The 23950-nt window shown below is 46.3% G+C and overlaps 3 protein-coding genes across 5 annotated transcripts; 1 reads left to right on the top strand and 2 right to left on the bottom strand.

Moving 5' to 3' along the window:
• The first annotated feature begins 33 nt into the window (after positions 1-33).
• Positions 34-2935, top strand: LOC101073283 (PRA1 family protein 3). Its single transcript, XM_003963451.3, has 3 exons — positions 34-300; positions 761-978; positions 1732-2935. Exons 1-3 carry the CDS (start codon positions 119-121, stop codon positions 1905-1907), a joined length of 576 nt encoding a protein of 191 aa, XP_003963500.1. The 5' UTR covers positions 34-118; the 3' UTR covers positions 1908-2935.
• Positions 2936-3010: 75 nt separating this feature from the next.
• lmod3 (leiomodin 3 (fetal)) lies at positions 3011-5794 on the bottom strand. Its single transcript, XM_003963496.3, has 3 exons — positions 5317-5794; positions 3312-4850; positions 3011-3230 (listed from the first exon to the last, which is right to left on the bottom strand). Exons 1-3 carry the CDS (start codon positions 5602-5604, stop codon positions 3183-3185), a joined length of 1875 nt encoding a protein of 624 aa, XP_003963545.2. The 5' UTR covers positions 5605-5794; the 3' UTR covers positions 3011-3182.
• Positions 5795-6332: 538 nt separating this feature from the next.
• On the bottom strand, positions 6333-22828 carry frmd4bb (FERM domain containing 4Bb). 3 transcript variants are annotated; one of them, XM_029833427.1, is made up of 24 exons: positions 22609-22828; positions 16893-16958; positions 16478-16572; positions 16288-16380; positions 16049-16133; positions 15736-15792; positions 15638-15660; positions 14712-14795; positions 14473-14538; positions 14326-14383; positions 14162-14248; positions 13054-13130; positions 12602-12740; positions 12339-12480; positions 12073-12206; positions 11883-11999; positions 11209-11437; positions 11074-11127; positions 10740-10884; positions 10389-10556; positions 9193-9968; positions 8429-8555; positions 8082-8201; positions 6333-7136 (listed from the first exon to the last, which is right to left on the bottom strand). In XM_029833427.1, the coding sequence occupies exons 2-23, from the start codon at positions 16956-16958 to the stop codon at positions 8084-8086; spliced, it is 2940 nt and encodes a 979-aa protein (XP_029689287.1). In that variant the 5' UTR covers positions 22609-22828; the 3' UTR covers positions 6333-7136; positions 8082-8083. The 3 variants fall into 3 exon arrangements, with proteins under 3 accessions (XP_029689287.1, XP_029689286.1, XP_003963544.3); XM_029833426.1 differs by lacking the exon at positions 22609-22828 and adding an exon at positions 17555-17735 and having other exon boundaries at positions 8070-8201; XM_003963495.3 differs by lacking the exons at positions 8082-8201; positions 22609-22828 and adding an exon at positions 17555-17626.
• Between the last annotated feature and the right edge of the window lie 1122 nt (positions 22829-23950).

Genomic DNA, 23950 nt, shown 5'->3' with positions numbered 1-23950 from the left:
CGTTCGTCGCGGAACTCCCCTTCGAGCTCAGATCAGATCAGCTGACCTGTCAAATATCACGCAGCAGCGCGTGGAGCTCTGTTTGTGTTTGCGTGTTGCTGAACTACGTATTGAAGAGATGGCTGCTAAAATGGAGCTTGCTCCTCTCAGACAATGGGATGATTTCTTCCCCGGAACGGACCGTTTTGCCAAACCCGAGTTCGGAGATTTAGCTAAATGGAACAACAGGGTGATAAGCAACTTGATGTACTACCAAACCAATTATTTTGTGGTGGCTCTGGTGGTTTTCCTCATTGTAGGGTAAGCCCTAGCATGCTAGCATCACTGACTATGTTTAACTAGCCTGCATACCTTATCTCTCCACACCCATAGCAGCATGTAGCCTGTGCCTCAAACATCTGCCATTATTTTGACAACCATCGAAGCACGTTAATCAACTTAATTCCCTGGCATTTTTCCGGTGTCTTTCTTTGGCCTACTGTGTAGCAGTCAAACATTTGGTATCTAATGACCATAACTTTCAGGCGAATTGTCTCTTAAACGCCAGTAACAACGCTTACTTTAAAGGCTGCCCCCACAGTTGTGATTAACCTTCATATTTGGGTGTTTTTATACACGTGATAACACCATTGATTCTTCCATTTTCCACGCGATATCTGAATAGACAGCACACGGATGTGCAGAGAAAGCGACCAGCAGATTGTGCTGTTTTAAATTCAGTTTCCTGTTTAATGTGACGCTTCCATTTTTCACTGTTCAGGTTCCTGAACCCATATGGCATGTTTCTGGGGGGAGCCGTGGTGGCTCTGGTCTTCATGGGTGCAGTGTGGGCTGGAGAGAACAAGGCCATCATCAAGAATTTCAAAAAGAAGAATCCCACTTTGTTTGTTGTTGGAGTCATGGTCACCAGTTACTTTCTGCTGTCGCTGTGTGGGGGTGTCATGGTCTTCATCTTCGGGATCACATTCCCATTGCTTTGTAAGTCTCTATGCATCACACAGCATTTTCACTCAGAGGAACGTGTAGCTGATGTTAACCTGCTTCACATAAGGAGTGACTGACGTAGCCGCGCTTGGAGCCCAGCTAGGCGCCGCCTGGTTCGATAAATGAAAAGGATTTGGGCATTATCAGATCAGCCCCATTTAAATAACGTGAATTTTGAACGCATGCAGCGGTGTCATGTTCCCTTTCCTTCAAAGCGACTCTACACACACTTTTCAGGTCCAGTGAGTCATTGGTGGGGCCCGGCTGAGGTTTCTCTCTGGGTGAACAAGCGCTCTCTGTCATTGTGGCAGCAGGAGTTTCCACAGATTACCGACACAAAAGATTTGACTTTTCTTTGACTTTGTCGGGTACATTTGAAGTGCAGCGGTTGTTGGATATTCAGAGTGACCGTAGCCTGACATCAGGGTGGATAACTGAGCCCTTAATCGCATCCTGGGAGACGTGCGCCTCGCTGCCAGTGTTGATGCGTTACCATGTGTTGGCAGTATAAGCAGAACTACATTTACTGGTTGATGTCATGTGTTCAGTATCTGTCTGGCACTGGAGTGAATGATATGTTGACACTTTACCATCTGACTCAACGGCCTATCATTCGTGTTTTCCTGTGGGTTTTTTTTTTTTTAGGTGGATTCGGAAAAAAGAAATCCGAAGTTTTAATAGTGAAATGCTGTTTTTATTTTTCAGACTGGATTATTTGTGTAGTTATGGTGTTATTTTCCTCTGCAGTAATTCTGATTCACGCCTCCCTGAGACTGCGCAACATGAAAAACAGGCTGGAGAACAAGATCGAGGGTGTTGGGCTGAAGAAGACCCCCATGGGCGTCATCCTGGACCTCCTGGACCAGCAGGAGGAGAAAATGAACAAAATTCAGGATTTTCTCGAGAGCAAACTGAAGGAATGAGGCTTCGGTGTTGTGCAGCAATGTCCCATGTGTCATCTTTTTTCATCCGTTTGTGTCAAGTTTATTCTTTTTTTTCCCATTTTTGCTTGTCATTACATGTTTGTGTTTGAGAATAACGTTACAAATATATTTGCATATTCACACTGTGGGTTTTATGCTAATGGTTACCAAAGCTTTGAGCTCTCCTAGTTTTTCAAAATCCAAAAAGTTAAGACAAAATTGTTTCAATGAACAGAGTAGAATGTCTGAATGCTTCCTAATGTAAGTATTCCATGCTTATTTTTATTATTATTCTTTTTAAATCCAAAATGACCCAGTTTGCTACCTCAAAACAGCATATTTTGGTTTTATTGGTAATATTAATATTCACTAACACACTCCCTTAACCAGTATTCATTTTTAAGCAACAACAGCCACCTTGGCTCTCCAGGAGCTGTAAGAACACCGATCTGAGACACACTTGTTCCTCGGGCTGATCATCCTACATATAGAAGTTAAGTTTTATTCTTATCTTCCAAAGGTTTTGTGGCTTCTGGCCGAACAGGCAGAGTTGTATCTATAATGCTCACAGCTATGCAACACTTTAAAAAAAAAAAGAATGGCAACGCAGCTTTGTTGTGATACTCAGTATTAGGTCCACGTCTCTTCGTTCTGACGAGTCTTTATTTTAAATCATGCATGCAGAAATGTAGAAAACACAGTCAGTAGAATGTGAAGTGCTCGTTCTGGAAAACAAAAAAGGAATTATTTACTTGATTATTTAAAGAATGATGGACAATGCCACTTTCTTCAGCCTTTGTTGGGATTAAATCTAAAAAAAAAAGGGACGATGTTCTGATAATCTGCAATATTAACCTCGATTTGCACTGTATTGTACTGCGTATAGTCCTGATAATACAGAGGACAAGTGTCTATTTAAAAAGATGAAATAAGTGTTTGATATGTTTTATGGGGGGGTTGCTGATTGATCTTGACCTAAAAGCCAAACCTGACTGTTCTCTATACAAAAATAAAGTTATTGAAATTCCTGTTGCTGTTCCAGTGTAAATCCCTCCTCCATGCCCCCCCTTCACGTGTACAGTTCACTAAAGGTGGTGAAACAATCACTTTTAGTGCCTTTATTGGTTGCCAAAGACAAACAGCAGCTGACACTCTCCACGTCGGTGACGAGGGTGAATGTTTGCACACCCAAACCCAGAGATTTTCGTGTGGCTAATACAAAACGTGTTAAATAAACATACAGTGCGGTGAGAACAACCATGGGCGGCCGCGGCCTTAGATGAGACTCGTCTCCTCTGACTCCAGAACTTTAGGGAGCGGCACCTGCGGGTGGAGACAAAGGAAACACTGGATATTCCCTGGAAAGACTGCAACACCGATTTCATTTTACAGCTCAGGACTCACGGATTTGAGATAGGCCACGTTGCTATGTTTGATCTCGTTCAGCAGCAGGTCCCGGGGCGTCAGCTCCACCTTCGGGGGCACCCGTCTTCGAGGGATGGGCTTCAGAGTCTTAATCACGTCTGCCAGATTTGCTTTCTCCTCTGGGACCTCTGCGCTGTCGGCACTCTTCGCTCTGGGTGTCTTCTTCAGCTGGAAACTGGCCCTCTCAGCCCTCCTGTCGTCCCTGGGATCCAGCTCCAGTAAAGGGTTCCGCTTCTTGGGGGTCCTCTTGAGCTGGACTTCCTGTAACTTGTTTCCTGGTTCAGCGGTGGGTCTCGTGAGGACTTTCTTGCGTTTGACCTGCTTCTGAGGTTCTGGATTGTCTGCTGGGTGGCGAGGTTGAGGTTCGGCGCTCGGCGTTGGTGGGGCCGGGATGAGGCCGTGCTCCTGCAGGAGCTCCAGAGAGGGCACGTACCCGAGCATCTTCAGCAAACCCGGAGGCAGGTTTAGACTGTTTTCGTACATCTGCAGCATCTGGCTCTGCTCCTTCAGCTGCTGCAGCCTCTGCTCCTCCTTCCTCAGCTGCCTCTGGTGGTCCAAGTTCCTGGTCAGGATGTTGGTCACCACCATCCTGGGCCCCGGCAGCTCAAAGTGGTAGCCCATCTTCAGCAGGGTGTTGTTGGCCTTCAGCAAGCGTGAGATCTCCATCTCTGCGTGGTGGCCCAGCATGTGCCTCTGATTGTGGAAGCGCAGCTCCGTGAGGGTCTCGTTGAACTGGAGGCAGCGGATGACGGCGACGATGCCCTTCCCGGTGATGAAGTTGGACTCGATGTTCAGAGTCTTGATGCTGCGGTTCTCCCGCAGCATGGTGGCCAGGCTGAAGGCCACGCTTTCATCCACGCCCGTGTTGGCGATGCTGAAGCTTTTCACGTGCTTGTTCTTCTTTAAGGCGTTGACGTAGTCCAGCAGCATCTCTTTGGGAATGTTTTCAATGTTGTTGAGGTTGACCTCGGTCACGGAGGGGCAGTTTTTGCGGATTTTCTCGAGCGTCGAGTCCAGATTCGTCTCATTTCCTGAAGGCCTTGATGTCATTTTAATGTTTTTCAGTGCCAGCTTTGGGATGTTGAGCTTGTTAATTTTTCTCTCTTCTTTCCGCGGGAGCTTGTCGTTAGCTTCACTCTCCTCTGCGGTCGCTGAAACTTTGTTTTCTTGTGTTTCTTCAGCTTGAGAGCTGCTCCGTTCGCTGTCGTTCCTATCTTTGCCCTCTAAAACCGCCTCACTTTTGGATTTTCCCAGGAGTGTTCCCGCCTTGTTGCTCGGAGCTTCTTGCTGTTTTTCTACTTGTTCCTGTTTGTCGACATCTGCTGATGACTCCTTTGATTCCTCTTTTATGTCCTTCTCTTCGACCTCCTTGATGATTTCCTCTATTGTTTCCTCTCCAACTCTACCGTTCACAACTTTTTCTTCAGTTTTTTCCTCTGTCACAGCTTCTCTTTCGGACTCCTCGTCCTTCGAGATTCCATCTGTTTCTTTCTGCTCGGCCTCCTCTCTCAAATTCTTCTGTTGGAAAAACCGGAACAAAAAATGTGTTGTCTCAATTTCAGCTTTCAGTGACCCTTGACCTCTCAAACAGTGATCACAGTGGAAAAATAAAGATATTTTTTAAGCTTTTTATAATGGAATAAATAATGAAATACCAAATAAATTGTCATTTTGCTGCTATATTTGGTTGTTTTATTACATTTTCCAGTGATGATCCTGTTTTACATCATTGTTTTTAATGTAACTAGAAGTATTACAGGCAGAAAATAAAATTGTATCCTGGATTTGTAAGTTTCATTAATTATAAAACACTTTAAAACACTGATATAAATTTAAAATGTCAACATTAAAATGATTTACACTGCGTGGAAAACTTCTCTACCATATTTTGATGTGATTTGTCGTTATAGCTCATCCTAAATCAAAGCCACCCTAAATTAAAACATATTTTTGTGGATATTTTTGTGCGAGTGAGACGTCTGACCTCACTGGGCAGCAGAGTAACAGGCACTCGTTCCTCCTCCAGCATACGCTTGGACTCTTTCTCCCAGTAGAGGTAATCTACCAGGGATCTGTGGTCAAACGTCCCCGTCGGAGGCTTCTCCGTCTGGTCCTTCTGTCTCTGTCCCACCGGGACGCTCTCATCTGGGGCGATGATAATGTCCATCTCGCTCTGGAGCTCCTTGAGCTCCTCTGGCGACAGCATGGCCAGGATCTCATCCTCATCGATGTCCTCCTCATTCAGCTCCTCGACGTCTTTACTGTTTGACATGTTTGTGTCTTCTTTTGTCCTCTGATATTCAAGTTAAAGGTGGCTCTTTTCTGATGGTGCGTTCGGGCTCTGACTTCAGCCACTGTTTGCCCCCAGACTCATGCGGAGGCTATAATTAAACTCTGTCAACTCCATGGAAGATATTTTTGGTACAAGCAGGCAGACATGCGAACATTCTCTCTGCAGGCCTTTGCTTCCCAGCTGGCCCAGCCGTCAGGATCTTTGGAGATGACAGTAGCTTTAGTCAAAGGAGAGAAGTCAGACTGATGGCAGCAGCTGTTCAGAGAGTGGGCGTACAATCTGTTTCTCTGCTCAGAGAACGAGATCAGAGCTGTAAGGAAGAAAATCCCCTTCATTTCATCAAGAAACATGAGGCAAAGTTGTTTTTCACCACAATAGTTGCAAAACCAAAACCTGTACATCAGCTAGACATATATATTGATATATATATCGATAATAATTATGTCTTAAGTCCTCTGATGTTGTTTAAATTCGACTCGCTCAGCAAAACAAGATCTGTGGAGGATTTCCATTGTGGACACACTCCTAGAGACAGGAAGTCCCTGCAGACGGTGGATAAAATCACCCCCCTCACCCCTTTGGCATCAGGCGGTGCAGGAGCCATGTGCTCCCTATCACGGTGGACCCTTCACACCGGGCTCAGGGTCCGGCTAAGCTTATAAAATGATGATACCATAAATATATGAAAGAATACAAAACAAAGCATCTGTGCGTCACATGTACAGTATTTATTCACTTCCTTGTTTCCAGTGGAAAATATTTAATGACAACATCTAACAACAGACCTCTACACACCAAGTGTTCTCAGTTCGTCTCACGGCAGTGTTCTCCGATTGATATTAAAAAAAAGTCTTATTAAAAAAGAACCCCAAACAACAAAAACATGCATTTTAAAACACAAGTACGGCACCAACCAGGACGAATGCTTCCATAAAAACCAAGATACATTCCTGTTCATTTAAAATAGTTTCACTGAACTCTGCTCTAATGAAGGATCGTACGCTTGGTTGCACTGAATAAAGGCCCAAACCTGTTTTTTTGGTTTGGATCTAACGTCTCGTTTATGATTAAATTTGTACGTGTGAGAAAAGTGAACCTTTTATTCTCTAACCTACTGTGTGGTATAAGGCAGCAGCTTATTCCTGTTACACAGAGTTCGCTAAAAACATTTTCTTCTTCTTCTTTGAAACCCCCCACGGTTTAAATCCAGTGTGGTTGTGCAACATCTTAATGCTTCCTGACATTCTCATCTGCCTGTAAAAATCATCCAACCCAAAGGCACATGGGAGAGTCATTCAAGAGTTCCATCACTCAGATGTTATTTTAACACACGGACGGCGTACACGCTGTTGCTGCCACAAACCCAACACATGGACGCCCTTTAAGAGATGGTTGTGGTAGCAGAAAAAGAGTCCGAGTACTACTTCCTGTGTCGGTGCGACAGGCCATGGCTTCAGTTGTGGTTTGGTGCTCGCTAATTGAGGCTCGTGTAGCTCCTGTCCAGGTAAAATCTGCGTGCAGCAACAAGGAGAAGGTCAGTGTCAGAGTTCACGCAGTTCAAGTGTGGCAAGTCTGCCAAAAAGTACTGAACGGTGTGGAAAAACTGAGGAAAGAATGAGAATGCAAGACCAAAACAATATGCTGTGATGGCGACAAGGGTTCAGCTACACAACACAGCAAGTCAACAACCTATTAAATTGTGCTTATTGTTAAATCTGTCTTTGTTACAACTCAAAGGTGTTACAGCGATGTTAAATCAACCAGTATGACTGAGCTGCCTGGGCAGGTTTCCCACTGTGGACTATGAATGTAATGATGTGGAACCAAGGAAAATGGAATGTCTCAAGCCTTCATCCTTCTCAATTATAAAGACATTTGTGTTATTTTCATGTGGATGGCTATGTGATTCGCTTTACAATGGAACTCTCACCGGTCACTTTTTCTCTGGTTCAGCGACGTAAGCTACAAAATGACGTTACCTCCGATTATATTTTACACCACAAGATGGAGCCATTCGCCCCGATTCTCTGCACGATCGCTTGATTCAAACATGTTGATGTCTTGAAAGAGAACGCAGCGATCCTGAAGCTCCACATTTATTATAATTACCTTCGACTCCTGAACAACGCCCTAAAACTGGGAACTGGTTTGGATGGTTTAGTTTCTAGCTCGATGCCTGATGTTTGCGTTAATCCTTTTATTATCTTATTTCATCTTCCAACAGAGTTTCCACATCTAGACGTGCACCAAAGCACCTGCATCACTCAGCTAGTCTGGTTCTGTATGTCCTCGTCCTGATGTCAGGGCAAGTGTGAGCAGGATAAGAGAAGCTAATCGAAAGGCAACACACAGTGAAAAAAAAAACATATGATGGAATAAACTACGCTGCTGCACAGGAACGAGGATGAAGATGGAGATGAACAGCACACACAGAAGCCCGCTACCTTTGGCCTCACCCTTAAGCATGAGACTGGCTGCCTGATGGCTCAGGTGAAATTGGGGCGTCTGAGCCAACCACCTCAACCGATTCAGATTTATTAGGGACTGTGTCAGACACTTTAGTTTCTGGAGATGACCTGCACACAGCGGCCGGACAGGAAGGAAAAAGTGCAGGCAGAGAGAGAGAGAGAGAGAGCGAGACTGAGTAGCTGCAAGTCACAGACGAGATAAAACTTGTTTGTTACAGCGAGAACAGCAGAGGGAGTGCAGTGGCACACGAGCTGCCACGTTTCCATTCGCAAGCTAACCACAGTTGTGTTGACTCATTTCCCCTTGGATGCACATTGAGTAAGCTGAAACGCACCTGTTGTGTGTGGGGCTGCGGTTGTACGGAGAAGCAGGAGCACCAGGATGTGGGAACTGAGGCGTATCCAGTGAATCGTACTCCGCCAGCTGATTGCGCCAGTTGCCTGAGCTCTCTGCTGAGGACACTGCAACAAGACAGCAACAACTGTCAACAGAGGGTGGTTTTAGGGCACATTTGTGCTTTTGCACTTGTGACGCTAGGTTACATTTTGGCTGTTACTATTGCAAACAAATGCCTGCAGCAACGCGGTGACCCATAATCCTACTCATCAACATCACCAGACAATGTTTCTTTAGTGTGCGGCTCAACCTCAGACTCAAGTTCAGCACGGTCAGGTGTTGTTTTGAGCTCATCAGCAACAACAACGTGGTTATTTTAGTTTTTGAAGCCGCATTAGATGCTTTTCAACATGAGTTAAGTCTTCTTGTGCAGCACAGAAAGGAACTGATTATGTTATTCTCCTGATGAACAGGTAATTATAATAGACTAGAAAATGCAAAACTGTTTTTTTTGGAAGAAAACTCACATGTTAAATGTGCTACTTGTGTCAACGTCCCTGTACAATAGTGAACTTATGGATTTATTTGTTTTACATTGTGATAGAAATGCAGGATTGATGCTAACACAGTCAGATGATCATAATGTGCGCAAGAATTATTTTTCATGCTTTCCAAGAATGTTCGGCCCCTGTTTTTTTTTTGGGGGGGGGGGGGATTACAGCAAAGATGTTAATATTTACTTTTATGGGCTTTTGAGCTCACCAGAGGAAAATGAGGTGGTTCTGCTGGAGTGTCCGATGGCCGCCGGCATAGTCTGGTAGCCCAGGCTGAGCTGAGAGCCGCTGTCAAAGTCGTATCCGGTCAGCATCGCCCTCCCTCCCTCCCTGTGACCTTTGCTCCGGTGGTACCAGCCTTTAAGATGTTCCGCCACCAACGCTTTCTGCATGTTTTTGGCCAGCAGTTCATTCCTGGGCCCCTCCCGGGACCGTGGCGGCCTCATTGTTGCGTAGGGATTCTGGGAGAGACTGTCTGCTCGGTCGCCGCTGTAATGCCAGGATCTGTCGTGTCCATGGTAACCATTCATCTGGTAGGAAGGGTTGACGTTGTAATGGCCCTCAACTTCGTTCTCGTACATGTACGCCCCGTTAGCATAGGGCTCCATGTCTGGGGAGGGGTAGCCGCTGACAAAGTAGGCACTGGGCGCGTAGGTCTCACATGGGTAACTACAACCAGAATGGTGCTGGACCAGGTTGGGCATGCTTCCAGTGTTGCCATACACGTCCACCTTCCTGTGGAGACGGTGCGTGGTCGAGGTGCGGGAGTCCAGCGTGCTGTAGTGGGAGTTGGCCGCGCCGCAGTAGTCCAGACTGGACTGGCTGGCGTAGGAAGAGCTGTCCTCCAACACCTCGGTGCTGTTGCTGCGGTGGGCCGGTGACAACGTGAAAACAGACTTCTCAGAGTCCCCGTCCTTTCTCAGCCGAGGCTGCGACTCCAGGCTGCCGCTTCGATGCCTGAAGCTGTGAGGAGAGCCCTCTGACCTGGAGACGCGACACAGGACCCGTACGGCATCAATTATACATTTATTAGCTAACGAGCGTTGGAGTGATGTGTGCAATGTAGATGGAAACAGAAGGTGGTGATGTGCAAAGAACTGAGAAGCAAATGCGACAGAAAGACAAGAAATGAAAATAAAGCATGTCAGAAATGTCTTTTAAGGGGAGTGTTGAGCATCTTCGGAGGCTCTTTCAAGCATCACTGGGAAAGTGGTGATAGATTGTAATAGAGGTTGCTGTTAGAGTCCTGCACAGGTCGGCAGGCCTAATTTGGTCTGAGATACTGAGCTCAGTGCAGGGTTACAAGTTAGCAGATTCAAACATTACTCCGGCACTTGCTACTCCCACAACCGATGCAGGACCCTGAAGGAGAAGAGCAGGGTTTGAACTGAGCGGAGGTCACACCTGAGCTGGCTGCTGCTGTAGGCATTGCGGGTCATGACAGGGGTAGGAGGCATGCTGCGCGGGTCTCTGGGAGGTCTGGGAAGGGTTTGATACAGACTACTGTGGGCAGAGGAGACCTCTCTTGGGTTGTGGTGGTAGCTAGAAGCTTCTGGGCTTTCAAAAGCTAATCTGAAGAGGATCGGTTCAAGAGAGGATAAAAAAAATGACATGTAAGGAAAGGAATGAGGTAGAAAAAAAACCCCACAACACGACTGCCAAAACACAAAACCTATTGCTCCACTACAAAAGCATTCACAGTTAAAGAAATCAAACTTTCCAGACTCTGATAAAAATGGACAGAAGTGACTCAACCTGCTGTGGGCTTTTTTATGATGGCTCTCCCTGGGGGAGCCCTGCGGTTCCACATCATATTCCGCTCCCAGGGATCGCATTGGACTGAGCTGGGGGGATCCTTGCACCGAGCGAGACCGCGGCCTCTGGTTGACATCTGAGTCATCTGAATCAGCAGGTAAACCCAAAGCAATGGAAATGACTAAACACGCTTCACATGAAAAGAACACTGTGCACCGGGAATGACACCTGATTAACTAATCGCGGTGAGTTGACTTATTGGACTCACGCTAGCAAGCTGCAAATATGATGGATTACAGGGAAAATACAGCAGCGTAGGTGCCGCCTTACTCACCATCATCAGTTGGGAGGCTAGACAGAGAGCCACAGTCGGAACGGTTGAGTTCATCTGTCAAAGGAAAAACAAGCCGCAGGTGTTGACATAAAAACAGGCGTTCGACCAGTAACCCCAGTTAACCCGCACCGCTACCTGCGATGATGACAGAGGCCCTCAGCGTGGGCTTCTTCCCCATCTTGATTCTGTACTGGTTCATTTCGTCTTCGATCTGCTGGAGCTTGTGCATGGCGTCCAGGCAGTTTCTCCTCCTCTTCTTCTTCACGGTTTTGCACAGCTCCGGCTCATTGGCCAGCTTCTTGGCCGCCTCTACGATCTTCCGCTGCAGCGCGAATCTGCTCTCCAGGTTTCTCAGGAAGGGATCCTGTTCAGTCCGGGCGGACGGCAGGAGTCAGTACGGCTCGGGCGTACAACCGTTTCACAATAATTCAGTCAAAAAAAACGTCCAAAACTGTCACCTGACTCTAATTCTATTTCAGCTGTGTTGTTACAAAACTGTCTGTCCTGCAGTAACCTAATGCCAAAGTGAACTTCCTGAAAACAGACGGAAGTGACTAACATTGGTTGGAAGCCATTTTTATCTGGCCATTAGCAAATATTTGCCTCCAAATAAACTATGTTGATTATGAGGAAGCAGTCTCTGCTGTCAGGGTGCGGCTTTACGCCCGCCTATATCACAAAATAGAAAAGAAATTGGGATGTGCTGATGAAGAATGGGGCTAAAATGGTCTGAAAAACAGCTTTAAAACATTTAGTGAACTTGACTGTGATGGTGTCACTGGATTAGGATCCACCATCTGAATACAGACCTCATTGTAGGGGAAGAGGTCGTCTAATTTGAAGGAGGTGCCGACCCGTCGTCTGATCTGTGGGGGCCTCTCTCCCGAGGAGAGGGGATACTCCTTTGGCAGCTTTCCTGTCAGCTCCTGGTTGCGCAAACAAAGAGGGTAAAGAGACGAACTGGAGAGTTTACTGTGGAAGCGTCATCCAAGATCTCACCGCCTCTCTCATGCAGATCTTCTTCAGCTCCTTTGTCTTCTTGGTCAAGATGTCCCGGATCTCCTGCTCCTTCTTCCTCAGCTCGGAGAGTTTCTCTTTCTTCTGCTCTTCACTCATTTCAGAGTCCGCAGAACCTGCAGAAACACGACTGAGCTTAATCCAGCATAAAATATCAACCAGTTCTTGAGCAGCTGAGAGTTGATCTTCTTCTTCTGCAGGGTTGCTGCTGCTAACTACTCCAGAGGGTGGATGGTTAAGGTCCGCACCTGTCGAAACCAGGCTGCCGTTGCTGGCTGTGATTAGGTTATTCTTCAGGCAGGCCTCTCCCAGCCTGTTGATTCTTGCTCCGCTGTGCTCTGTCAGGTTCATGGCAATATCCTCCAAACTCCTTACTGACCCTAACTTGCCCTGAAAAACAGAGTGAATGGTGAATGGATGAGTCAGCATAAACACACACACACACACACACACACACACACACACACACACACACACACACACACACACACACACACACACACACACTCACTCTGCTCTGCTTTCTGTCCAGGTAGAACTGGTGCTGACTGATGGCCATGACCCAGATGGTTTTGATCAGTGAATGGCTGGCATACCAGGTGTGGATCTGAAGGCCGGTTTGCCCGAAGGTGCGCTTGGTCACGGCTCTCCTGTTGCCAGGGTGACACCAGGTTTTAATCGGCACTGAGGTGAAAGTGAGCTGAATGCTAAACTGTTAGCACGACTCTCACCATAATAATGCTCTTTTCTCGTTAAATTCAACATCTTTGGGGCAATTCTTGTGTTGGCAAGACCTAATTTCCCAGTGTAAAGTGTTGTGGTAATATATGAGGTTTTATTTTTACAATTTAGCCCTGGTTCTGGTTTTAAAACAGCAGGATTTGTCCCATTTTAATCGTTCATCTATAATCCAAAGAATCTCAACTTAATATCTTGTAACTGGTGATGTAACTGCCTCCTTACCTGTGAGGATCGTTAACCTCGACAGCAAACTTCTTCTCCCGAAAGTACAAGTTTTCCAGCTGCTTCCACTGGTAGAGCTGGAGGGGATAAAAAAAAGATGATTTACGAGCAGGCAAATCTCTTAACGTGCATCTGCGACGCGCTGAGACTTTAGCCCTGGCTGAGATGTCTGTCCACGAATGACATCAACAGAACCAGGAAAATAAGAAGCTGCTGTCTGTTTAACCGCAGTCAGACTGTGAAATGAAGTGTCATTACAGTCTGGGATGACAAGTCTGGCCTAACCCAGGTGTTGGACGGTAAAAACACACTCATCGCTGTGCACACTATTTTCCAGTTCTCGCCTCCATATCACCCAGGTGCTGGCTGGCACATGTGCGCCGCTTGTTCGGATCTGTGATTCAGCATCTTAACGAGAGCTTACAAATGATTCTGAAGAAGCGAGAACCCACTGACGCACACGGAATGACAGATAAAGCATGTAAGGCGTCGATCATATAAAAACCTCATTAAACGCTGGTAAATGTCATCAAACAACCCAACTTCCTGTTTCACTCAGACAGAGAACAGAGGTTTATCTTCTTACCGGTTAGTTATTAAATCCTCCCTGGCTCTGCCTTCAACACAAACACATATTTTGCTCCAGCTCCTGTCAGTTCCTGACTTGCCTCCTCAGGTATTCTCAGAAGACGCTGAGTAACGCCTCAGTCCAGCCCTGTGACATCAGGAGCTCGCTCCCTCCGCCCTGAACTGCAATCGCTGCCTGCCTGTGCACAGCCGCTCGCTTGCACAATTTAGGAAGTGCTCAGGCACACAGTGGCGTCACAGACTGGACGACATTGCTGACACATCACTCACATGGGTGTTTCTGAGTATCAACTCGGAGGCTTTTAAACAATGCTGCAAGAAAAGCAGGTTTAATTACAGGAGCGTGGGCCACTTTTATTAAGATTCAAAGGACCTCTTGAGAGTTTTAGGGGCTTTTTGCGCTGCAACGTAACAAAATTTGTGTGTTGAGCACCAGCAATCCTTACGCCTGACCTTTAGCTATCATATCTGTGGACACATAATAGGAGCCATTTTAGGAGTCAAAGCACAGAGTGTTTACCTTTCGAGGCTTTAACTTATCCTGCAGGTCGTACTGGCCAATGCCCTTATAGCTGATTCCAAGCCACCAAGGGATCCCTTGTTTATCCTGTAAGGGTTACGGTTAGAGTGGTAAGCTTGACGGAGGAGCTTGTTGTTTTGCGTTCATCACAGCAGAGTACCCACCTTGACTTCATAATAATGCACGCCGTATGTGGGCAGTGATTCCACCAGCGTCAAATACCTGCAGCAATAACAGTGTTTGGCACCAAACTTGTCTGATGATGACGGTGGGAAGGAAACTACAGAGATGACATGTTTTTCAGTACTTACTGCACAACAGCCTGTCCTCTGGAGACACCTTTCAGCTGCTTGTAATATCCGATAACTTGATCCTCACTGTGAATTTACACAGAAAGCTTAGTCTCCACACACACACACACACACACACACACACACACACACACACACACACACACACACATATACAGACACGGGCCGCCATGCATGATTTATCGCTCCGTAACTGACACAAGGTTATATTTTTGTAGAAACACTTCCTGTGAGCATACCAGTAGGCCAAGGACGGGTGCTCCTTCAATACTTTGGTGGGCAGAGTTGGCAGTTTTTTCATGTCAGCTCGGGCATTTTCATCACTAAAACAACAGTGAATACAGCTGTTACCAAGCAACCACTCAGCAGTTAGGCAAGAAGTGCCACCCAGGTCAGGATTTCAGAAATCCTGAGGCGATGACACCGATTAGCTTCGACATCTCCACCCATCCCAGTCAGGATATTTACTCATGTAATGCCTTTAAATACCGGGAGCTCACATTTGAACAACCTGAAACTCCAGTAGAATTCCTTAAAAGGTTGAAATCGCTGAGAATACCTGCAACAAGAATACCTGCAGGTCCTTTTAGCTCCTTTTACTTTAATCTTGTTCTAGTTATATTCAACTGAGTGTAAAGAATGCGATAAAGCAGGTTATTACTGTTGTTAGCCATGAAAAGGATTTAGAGAGTCAAGGTCAAAAAGAAGCCTTGCTGAAGGAACCTTGAAGATTCTGAATAGCAGTGTTTAAACAGACTGCCACTTGTGCTGGCTCTGTCTTTATTCCACAGTTGTTCAGTGTTTTATGGCTTTATTCGCCATTTCAATGCAAAATGCATGAACTCAGTTTGGTTGACGAAATGGCGAAAATCTGTCACACGTGTGGGAAAACACTTGCATGGTATTAAAAGGCCGTTCTGTTAATGACCGGCTCTCAGCAGTGGGCCTGTGTTCTGCAGCTCCTCTCAGCAGTAGGAGGCTCATTAGCTGCCTAGTGGGAGCTTCCCAGCAGTCTGTGGTACACCTCACATAACACTGCTATTGATTTCTGCTGTCTCCAATCTGAAGAAACAAGTGACCTATTGAATGTTTTCACTGAGAGCCTGCTATTAACCGGCCCAGCTGCTGTTAAATACTCCTCACCCAGCTGCTAATGTGCTCGTACCTGGTGTAGTCTCCGTTCGCCTCCTGGTGATGGAGAAATATCTTGTCAGAATCAGGTTGGATGAGGCAGACTGACGTGCGTGCGTTCATACCACTAACCTGCAGTGCATTCGAGGCTAATTTGAAGACATTGTCGCTTTCCACTTCTATAATTTCCTAAAAACAAAAAAAGCAAAAATCACAAGCGGCTACAGAGCATCATTCCCCAAGATGGCCTCTCCTCCTCCCTTTTATGCCCCCCCTTCCCCCAGACTGTCTTCTTTATGTGAGAAACGGATGCCCTGCAGGCTGTCTGCTGAGCTGACATGCTATTAGGGTCCAGAGACGGTGAATCATCAGGAGGAGCTCGCTGACACAAATAAACATCAGAGCAGATTCGTGCACCAGCCTTTCCAACACAGATGATACTTACATTGTAGACAGCAGATTTTGCATTCAGGAAGAACAGCTCAATGGTAATGATGTCCTTTAAATGTGTTATGTTTTCTACATAAAACCTGTAAAGGATAAGAGCAGAAGTGATGAGGCTGACTGCAACGCTCTGTAAGAGTGATGCAGCAAAACCCACTAAAGCCATTACCAGTTGGAGAATGCTTTCCACCGAGAGGTGGCCCTTAATGCTGAGGTTGGCATGAAAAGATGGATTAATACCTGACCAGGAAGCTGAGGGAGATGGGAACGGCCTTCTTTGAAAAGTCATGGTCCAGGACTCTGCGGTCCATCTGCAACCACTTACGCTGACCGCTGCAAAAAAGGGGAAAAAAAGCCCTAAATCACAAGAAATGTGCGAGTCGGCATACAACTGCATCCACGCGTACAGGAAGCGCGATGTTTTACATACTTGTCGTTTAAGAAAGCCAGCCCGAAAAACTCCTTCTCTTTGAGGTTGAAGTGTGAGGAAACCAAGTCCAGGAGTTCATACGACAGCAGCTTGGGCTGGAGGAAGATCACATTCAGTTGAACTTTGTCTGTAACTCTGAACATAAGGTGACCATCCCTTGACAAACAACTGCATCTGATATTGGAGGAAATGATTTCTCCTATTGCCCCCCCCCCCCCCCCTTCCCAAAACAAAAGAAAAGTAAGACTGCCGGGACAACTGGAGCACAGAGACTTTGTGGTGCGTTCAGGGACAGTTGAATATTTAAAAGACCTGATAATAATGTTTACTACAGTTGTTGTGGCTCTTGTTTTCCTTGTCAGGGAGGCACCATCCCTGTCAGAGTGAATGCCGGTGATGCCGTAGCTGCTCATACCTGAACCAGCAGCTCGAGCTTTCTGTCGTCCAGCAGCTGAACTTGGCACAGCCTGCCCTCGGTCATCTGCAGGGAAAACAAAGGAGGAAGTTCGTGACACTGAGTTCATTCTCACATGGTTCACTGACATCAGGGAGGCGGACGTGGAGCACGAGACCAAAAATGAATCAGATTCTCTAATATAGACCGCACATTTACTTCCGAATTGGGGGGGGGGATTTAACACTAACAATAAACACATTGTCTGGAAGATTTGTTGCCATAGCAACAGAAGAGTCTAAGGCTCATGAAACTTATTAAAAGCCGTTGCCTTCCTTATTCTCTTCCACAATTACTCCGACCTTGATTTTTACAAACAACAACATGTTTCAAATCAAACGGCGTTTTCATGTAGACAATGATAGAATCCTTAAAAGAAAACAGCTCCCTGTCCTCAGAAAGAACCCGCTGAGAGACAATGGAAGCAAAAGTAAGAGAAATAGCAGTGGAAAAGAATGACGGATCTAGGTTGGCCAACAGCTGGTCACACACACACACACACACACACACACGCACACACACACACACACACACACATCAGATAGATTCCATTTCCTCCTGTTCTGACAGATTGAGGCTGATCACAACTTCTAACACTTGTGTGAGCAGAGCGGCCGCCGTACCTGGAAAATCTCTCCAGGGAGAGTGCAGGCGAGGACGCACCCCTGACCAGAACTCATGCTCCTATACGCAGGAGGAAGACCACGAAGTGGTGAAGATTAACGGTCACGGACGATCAGCGGCGAGCCGGTTCCATGCAGGTGATGCAGCGGGCAGCCCGGCCTCACTGCTTACTCACTAACACCCTTGTGAGAAACTAGCAGCTGAATGGCGGCTGTTGAGGTCATACCCGGATCACACTTCAGAGTTTAATGCATCTTAGTTTGAGCAAGCGCCCCATGAATGACGGCAGTGCATGTGCACGCTGTCAGCTGATCTAGTTTGTTCAACAATGCAAAGGAGGAGTGACTTTACTTTAACTTAAGGAGACATTTCAACTGGAAACCGGGAGAAGAGCCTTCGCTTAACCCTATACGTCTGACTCATTCTCTCATTTCTCACATTCTGCTAATAAATGATTAAACAAACGGCCCTGCTGCCTGGATGGAAGGGCCCTCAGAGTCACTCCTGTGCTCCTTTAACGAGCACTTTGTCTATAACGTCCTCTGAATAATGTGTCTTTCCTGACGCCGCAGCCATAAAATCACTTTTATGATTGCAGATTCAATTACTGCAATTAATTTAAGTGGGACAACTAATGACCCCCACCATGAGTATTCCTCATTTGCCGATACGAGCTTGATTCACTTAAAGCTGAATCATAGTCTGTCACGGGAAACTGTGGCATCTCTGCAGGCTAGCATGATTAGTAAATGCGCTGGCCACTAGAGGGCGCACAGATTTATATTTTCATACGTCACACACAGAACATGGCGTCTTTATCAGGCATCCGCCTGATTACTGGGAACTGTTCCCAGTAATTATCAGAGTCCTTTTCTCCGAGCGTGACACTGCGGATGACCCTCGCGGAGGAAAGTGAGCGAGATTTAGGACTTCTTCTGAGAGCTGTAATCACGACAGGAGCTGCCGCTCATGTCTGGGGGAGGAATCCAGAGTTGTTGCAGTTGTTGTATCACGGCCCAACGCCCAAAACCTTTTTAATCAAACACAACAGATGGGGGAGTGATACTCCTCACAGCAGGCTAAAACCTAGCAAAGCTTCAATCTAAATATTTCCACTTCACGCACAGAAGACAAGGAAACTGGACCGTTTGGACATGAGAAATCCTTGATATTTCCTGTCGAAACGTGTTCTTGCGACCTACTGGGTCAACATATGTCATCATGCTCTAGAACATTAAACCCTCATGTAAAAAGAATACACTTAGAGCATACAGTATGTATGAGGACAGACCGCCTTTATTTTTCTCTCTAGAGAAAAAGGCAGGGGTGGGTTGATTATTGGTCCCCAGGGTGAAGCTTCTTCTCAGGTCTGAGGCCCAAGGTTGGAGGCTCGACGCCATTATAGGGTTTTCTAATGAAATATCCCAGTGGAGCGGTGGAGAAGGTGCAGATGTGTCCTCATTTACCCAGAACATCCAGAGGTAGGAAGAGATATATCACAATAGTTACCATTCAACGCAATTTTGATTAGGTCAGGGCCACAGCTCCCGACCCCAGCGACGATGCGGGGAACCTCAAAGCAATAAAATTTCCTTTTACAATCTTCACGTCAGCCGTCACGGTTGGCAGGAGTGGAAATTCTCTTGAGTAAAGTTGCTGTCAGGGTTTTATACGTCACACTGGTTAAATGTCATGTCCAGACTGTGGACCGTCTTATCTCGTTTTCCCATTTTCATGCATTATTGATGGAAGCCGGTATCGCGCGCAAGTCGGAGTTGGCTCCTTGTGCTTACACGTTCCTTTGAAGACACCCACCACACTCGGACAAAACTGAAAAGTGTGTTTCACACATTTCCCACGCTGTTTCATCTTGCGCGACAGGGAAAAAAAGGCCAAGAAGCCATTAAAGGGAGCTATTGCTGTGAATTCAAACAAAGGGGAAAATCCTGGCAGGATTTAAGGTGTGACTGTGGCTTTCAACATGTAACATGACCTCTGACACCTGACCCTTACTGGATTCGTGCATAATTGATGTTAAGTACATGGATACTTGTCATCCGAAATTAATCGTTCCTTTTCTGGTCTTAGGACGGCGAATGTCTTGGCTGTCATCAAGAAATCGCACACGGAATCTTTAATGCGTGTCCTGGCAGCGCAAAATGAATAAATAAATCATCAGAGGTAAAAGGACTCTAAGTACACAGCAAGGTTCCCTGGTTGGAGCGCGTGGGCTGGGGGATAGGCTGCAAGGATTAACGTCACACCTGATCTCATCGTGACTCACGTCAGCCATCATCATCATCATCATCATCATCATCATCATCATCATCATCATCCTTTGTGTATTTCCACCAGAATCCACCGACACCACAACGTCCGACTGCTTCTCCCAGGGGGAAACGTGACAATGATGTCATCATGCAGCACAAACTGCGACCCTAAGCAGGGTGTTTTTACAGCGAAGCCCATTGTTGTATATCTCCTTATTGATAGAGAGTCATATTTTATCAGCAGAGGCCACGGCGAGAGTGGCCATATCCGCTTCTGTCTCATTTCCCAGTCACCAACGCGGCCATATATCACAGCCCTTGTTGTTATTACCTTCACCAAATGGAGGAGGGCTGAGTGTTTGCCTGAGTTTTTGCAGGATTTTGGGGAAAAAAATGGGCAGATTTTACATAAATTTTGAATAAGGATGGAAAAAAAGGCCAAGAGGGAGCTATTGACACTGGGGTGAGAGCTTGGATAAGAGTCAAATTTGATTTTAATTTTAAATGGCTGCTTCTCGTTTACATACATACATTCTGAATTCCAGCAGATTTGAAAGAAGTCCAGAGGCGCCTTCCAATACTTTAATATTCAGGCGTTAATTGCTAGTGCTTTAGTGCTTTTAATTACTAATATTTTAAGCTGCTATTGGAAAAACTGACCTTCGGCAATTGTTTTGAAAGAAACTGAAAAGACCAAAGACCAAGATACCAAAAACGCAACACGCTGCAGATCATTAGTCTAACAAATTCCGGAGCATAAATTTTGTATTAGAGCTAATTCAAAGCCGTGCCCAGAGTTTGTAGTTAGTCCTGCAGGCATGGGGAGCCTACTAATTTGTGGCTCATCATTAGACACTTGTGGCACCCTTTCCCATCTGTTAGCGCTCTATGTTTACTATCTGCTGTCTAATAGCAAAGATAGACAAATATTCAAGAAGTGCCCGGGATCCTGACAAGAGAGGCCTGTCTGATGGAGAGGCAATCAAATTATGCAGGAGCGGGGGCAAAATGTCATCAAAGGCGGCAGTTATTAGAATGAAACCTCGTTTAAATCCACGCAGAGCTCTGCGCTCCAAAGCTGCTTAAGTTTCCAAAGTGAGTGCAGCGGGTTCATCATCTGGGGAACACCAGCAAACTCACATAATTCCTTAAACCCTTAGATGCATGAGTGTAAATTTAATGGTGCCAAATTATTACAAAGTATTTTAATTACAGGGAAAATTATCTGGAGGCAAACTTGATCAGTTTCAAAATTCCCCAAATATATTTAACTTGTTTGAAGCGCGTAGCGGCCGAAAAGCCAGCGCTGCAAATAGAGCGGAGGCTTTCGAGCGTTACGCTCTCAATTAATAGAGGTCCGCCACCAGTTGCCCTCCTTCACTGCGATTTACAGCTGTCACACTGACGTCCGTGAAATCACAAACTGCAGTTTCATTACAGACCATCTGCAGCAGCTTTCAGCAGAGCTCGGGGCCGAGGCGCCGCGGCACCGACCTGAGCGGAGGGGACAAACCCCCATGAACGAGGGAGAGGAGCCCAGCACCAATGTTCTCACGCTGATATCATGGATGCTGATACCAAGAACCTGCACAAGACAGATGACTGAACTCTAATCCTCATCTGCCAGCTCGTCTCACTCTCAGCTTTCACCTTACGATGCAGATATTAGATTTATTCTCTCTGTGGCAAGTGTAGGAATGCGCGATTACTCGCCTGTCCAAAAATAGACACCCTCTGCCTTTGCTGCCTTCCTCTGAAAGTCTCAGGAAGCTTTGAGTCCAAAGCTGAAGCTTGCCAAATGATTGCTGAGGCGTTCCAGACGGAGGAGGAAGAGGATGGAGTTTGAATGTGCCTCTGCTGACGGAGGTCACTGACTGCCGTGACCCCCTCCCCTGAAAAGGTGCCGACCGTGATGAACGCCACAGGATGTCCTTCCTCACAAACAGAGTAGATCGGCGTGCACGTGTGTCACAACGGTTCCTGTTTACATGCACTTCCCTTCAGCCATGAGATACTGAGTCAATGTCAAGGCTTTTGTTTTGACTGCTGAGGTCGGGTTCTTCATCAGAAATAAGGGACCCAAATGAGTGAAAACCTAATAAACTGGTTGACTTTCACAGTGTTTGTGGCACCACTGTCACCAGTAAAGTCTCCCACAATAGTGTGCCCCACTGTACAACAAGGAGGAAGCACGAAAATGATCATTTCCAACCATCAATTGTAACCATAGTAACAAATTGCTTTCAGATCTAAGCAGTAAAGGCCACTAAAGCTGAAAAAGAAATAAGAGTGTCTGAGTGTGGAGTCATGTGGTGGACAGACACGAGCGGCTGTGCTGCCAGTGGGCCAAAATGATGAATCATCTGGCATTTTTAATATTCCTCACCTGCCTGAATCAATATCTGTGCATTCACGTGCTTTTTTAAAGAGCCTTTCTCCAAACACATGTCTGACCCAAGCTTATGAGCAGTATTGTCCATATCATCCTGTCTGAGGGCCAGGTTCCACTGTGCGAGGAGAACAATGAATGTGCTACAGTACTGTTGGGTGGGTTCCACCTGCCCCCCCCCGCCCACCACCACCATGACTACACACATATGTCACACATTAAACAGGCACTTTCGCGCACACTCGCTTTTGTGCCGGGCTGCTGAAGTTCCCGGCGCTCTCCGGCTCGCCTGTGTTCGGATCACATGCGCCCATGAGCGGCTCTACTTTTGTCTCCTCGCCGCTGACTGAGGAGGGACGATCCTGCTCCATCACCATCGTGAATCCACTCTTACCTTTGTGCTCTCTCGGTCCCGCTTCGGCTGCCGATTGGAAAATCCTCCCCTGCCTGATCCCCGTTCAGCTCTCGTCTCCCTGGCTCATTTTACGTGTGGGGAGTCTCCGTGCAACAGCCGCGGTCCATGATCATCCTACTGTACCGCGTACGCACACACGCGCACTCGCCTCGTATGGAGACGCGCTCACCACGCCTTCACCCGCCGGCTATTATGTGAACATCCCCTCCTTCCCTCCCGTCCTCCCTGCGCTCCTCCCTCCCTCTCATCCAGCAGCTGCCGGCCGGCCTGGTTCACGCCGAATCCCCAGAATATTGTTGGCCTGGAGGCAGTTCTGCATCCCTGAAACAGTCGATGGCTGGATTTGAAATATAATGAACACAATATCATCGTCACCATGGCAGCCGAAAGGAGAGAAAGGGCATTTTCTGTGCGTGTATGTCAAGAAATTAGTCATATATTCACCATTTTCAGTAAAAAAAAATAAAAAAAAACCCGGCTTAGTAGGTATCTGTACACAGTAATCATATGTTAATAGAAAATGAATAAAATAGGCTTTACTCTGTGTGCAAACTGTTTCTTTGAAATACTTTGAAACATGATATTATCCTCTAATGCTCAATTATTCTACTTATAGTTGAATAACCGGCATAAAAGCTCCTCATGTGGTGCAACAACGTGCTGTAATTAATCACTTTTTACACATACAATAGAACAATAAGTTGTCATCAATTTAAATTAATGTTTGAAATGATAATGATTATTTATCATGAATCCATCTCTTACAGGACTCTTATAGCTGTCGAATTTTAACCTTTGCGAAATGTTATCCAGGCCTCATTTACACTTAAATAAGCTCCATAACTAACTGTATGTATATGTCCTCCCCTTTGACCTGTTGCCATAACCAGGATGGAAAGTTGGCGAGGAGACTGGATTCACAGCTCATTAAACCAGACCCACCATAGACGCCCACAGTTGGGCCATGAGGTGTCTCATCATCGCCTCCAGCTGCACACAAACGCAAACAACGTACATTTAATGTCATCCTGAAGCTGACCTACATTGAAATGCGGGTCAAAGGCAGCAGCTCTCGGCACCGCTCACACTAGAACCGTCCATCGTTCTGCTCTCATATTCAGAGGCCTGTTTACGAGCCTGTATAGCGTGAATTTAAATGAACAGCTAACACCGAAGACAGAGGCAGCAGATTTATAACGGGAGCTCAGTGATCAGATAGCTGGGTTGTGTTTTCACAGGCTACAGTAAATTTTGAACACTCACACGCACATGCGCACAAACACTGAATTGGTTACATCAGACATGAATAAGTACCTCATTA

Source organism: Takifugu rubripes, chromosome 3 (assembly GCF_901000725.2).
Source record: "Takifugu rubripes chromosome 3, fTakRub1.2, whole genome shotgun sequence".
Taxonomy (NCBI): Eukaryota; Metazoa; Chordata; class Actinopteri; order Tetraodontiformes; family Tetraodontidae; genus Takifugu; species Takifugu rubripes.
This window is presented reverse-complemented; position numbering and strand designations above follow the sequence as displayed.